This window comes from Musca domestica, unplaced genomic scaffold (genome assembly GCF_030504385.1).
Source record: "Musca domestica strain aabys unplaced genomic scaffold, Musca_domestica.polishedcontigs.V.1.1 7, whole genome shotgun sequence".
In the NCBI taxonomy this organism is placed as follows: domain Eukaryota; kingdom Metazoa; phylum Arthropoda; class Insecta; order Diptera; family Muscidae; genus Musca; species Musca domestica.
In genome coordinates this window covers 23,792,295-23,794,746 of record NW_026712383.1, presented here as the reverse complement: position 1 = coordinate 23,794,746, position 2,452 = coordinate 23,792,295, and the positions used below count along the sequence as shown (strand labels likewise).

Below are 2,452 nucleotides of genomic sequence, written 5' to 3'. Positions count from 1 at the left end.
GAAAGATCTGTAATATTTTAATCTACAAAATTAAAAATTATAAATTTAGTAGAAACCCTTTGGTATAACCCTTATATGAAGGCTAATTAATGCCAAGTTTAGGGTTTGGAACACATTTTCCTATTTCCAATCGACAAAAGTAGTTTCTCAGGGAGAAGAACAGAACTACATATTTTATTGAACATGTGTTTTAAACAAATATTTAATAAAAATAATTTTTTGACAAAGAAAAAAACATTAACTATATACTTGGCGTTTCTAAGCAATCGCCATTATCATCCAATCTGAGCTCCTTTTTTGTGTTTCTTCCGTTAAGTTTCAAAGAATTCAAGGCTCCTTCCAAGGGTCTAGAAAAATAGAAATATTTCAAATACACTTCCAGTAATAACTTTTTCGCACACTTACATCACATCATCACCCTCCAGGACACTGCGACATATGGGCATTTTCAGATGCCCAATACATTCCAGACTATTCTGCGTTGGCGAGGACTCTTCAAACAGCATTAAACGATTGGAAGCATTGCGGCCAAACCAAAAATTCTGCTGACGATTAATTTTGTTGAAGACCTCATCACTGATATAGGTCTTGCAGGATATATACAAATCACCAGCTAATTGAAGTAAATTCTTGTGACCCTGATTATCTTTGATCCGTGTCACCGACAGCACGCGATGTTTCGTCAACCGCTGTATGATGTCCTTAGTGAATACCGTTATAAAGGTTTTACAATGATCCAGCCGTATTATGCTGATGGTGTGTTCAGCTTCTATGAACTTCTTCGAATAGGTTACATTAAAGACATGCTGCGATAAATCCATAGAACGACGTACAATATCCATTTTGCGGTATTTCTTTGGCTTGCCAATGATGCGATTGGATGAAACCTCTTCTTACAAATGATTGTGAAAGAATGCATTAACGTTGTTTTATATCGGAAATTTGGTAAGACGAATTTTGCTACCTGCCTAAGACAATTAGGCAGATGCAATTCTGTCCAAAACCTCCTTACGTGAATTGCAGGTAGTTGTTAGTTTGCCGTTGGTTCCTTAACTCCTTTGTACGCAGCAGATGCTGCTGTGCGATGGTCCGGAAAAAAGGAGGAAATGTAGATTGTGTCTTAAAAAGCAGCTGCAATTTCCAAAGAAAACACAGATTTATTCAGAACCAATGAAGGTAATGTAAAATGCTTATTCCGTATGACACTAACAGGTAGGCTAGATTCTTAATCACGTGCTAAGGATAATTTAAATTTTTTAAAGAATATTTCTTCAAGGACCAAATCACCAAGAAACATCCCACCAAGAAGCTTGGATTTTTAAAGAATATTTTTTCAAGGACAAAATGACCAAGAAACGTGGATTTTTAAAAAATATATTTTTTAATGAACATCCCACCAAGAATCGTGGATTAAAAAAAAAAATATTTTTTTAAGGACCATCCCACCAAGAATCGTGGATTTTTAAAGAACATATTTTCAAGGACCAAATGACCAAGAAACGTGGATTTTTAAAGAATATTTTTTCAAGGACCAAATGACCCAGAAAAGTAGATTTTTAAAGAATATTTTTTAAGGACCAAATGACCAAGAAACGTGGATTTTTAAAGAATATTTTTTAAGGACCCACAGGTTAACAGACGTGGATTTTAACAAATATTTTTTCAAAGACCCACAGACCAAGAAACTCGGATTCTTAAAAAACATTTTTTCAAGGACCACGAAACGTGGATTTTTAAAGAATATTTTCTCAAAGACTAAATATCCAAGAAACGTGGTTTGTTAAAAAATATTTTTTCAAGGACCAAGAAACGTGGATTCTTAAAGAATATTGTTTCAATGACCCGCAGACCAAGAAACGTGGATTTTTAAAGAATATTTTTTCAAGGACCAAATATCCAGGAAACGTGGATTTTTAAAGAATATTTTTTCAAGGACCAAATATCCAGGAAACGTAGATTTTAAAATAATATTTTTTCAAGGACCAAATATCCAGGAAACGTGGATTTTTAAAGAATATTTTTTCAAGGACCAAATATCCAGGAAACGTGGATTTTTAAAGAATATTTTTCAAGGACCCACTGACCAAGAAACGTGGATTTTTAAATAATATTTTTTCAAGGACCAAATATCCAGGAAACGTGGATTTTTAAAGAATCTTTTTTCAAGGACCAAATGACCCCGAAACGTGGATTTTTAAAGAATATTTTTTCAAGGACCAAATGACCCAGAAACGTGGATTTTTAAAGAATATTTTTTCAAGGACCAAATGACCCAGAAACGTGGATTTTTAAAGAATATTTTTTCAAGGACCAAAAGACCCAGAAACGTGTATTTTTAAAGAATATTTTTTCAAGGACAAAATTACCAAGAAACGTGGATTTTTAAAGAATATTTTTTCAAGGACCAAATTACCAAGAAACGTGGATTTTTAAAGAATATTTTTTCAAGGAC

General features: G+C 33.2%; 1 protein-coding gene across 1 annotated transcript; it reads right to left on the bottom strand.

The window, feature by feature from the left end:
• Window positions 1-205: 205 nt before the first annotated feature.
• Window positions 206-902, bottom strand: LOC105262324 (uncharacterized). Its single transcript, XM_011297015.3, has 2 exons — window positions 406-902; window positions 206-347 (listed from the first exon to the last, which is right to left on the bottom strand). Exons 1-2 carry the CDS (start codon window positions 840-842, stop codon window positions 242-244), a joined length of 543 nt encoding a protein of 180 aa, XP_011295317.1. The 5' UTR covers window positions 843-902; the 3' UTR covers window positions 206-241.
• Window positions 903-2,452: the final 1,550 nt, after the last annotated feature.

What these genes read in the sequence shown, in the direction of transcription:
- LOC105262324 (XM_011297015.3), bottom strand. Translation starts at nt 842, where the DNA reads ATGGATATTGTACGTCGTTCTATGGATTTATCGCAGCATGTCTTTAAT. An exon ending in CTGGAGGGTGATGATGTGAT is followed by an intron (nt 348 to 405) that starts GTAAGTGTGCGA and finishes CTATTTTTCTAG; the next exon opens with ACCCTTGGAAGGAGCCTTGA.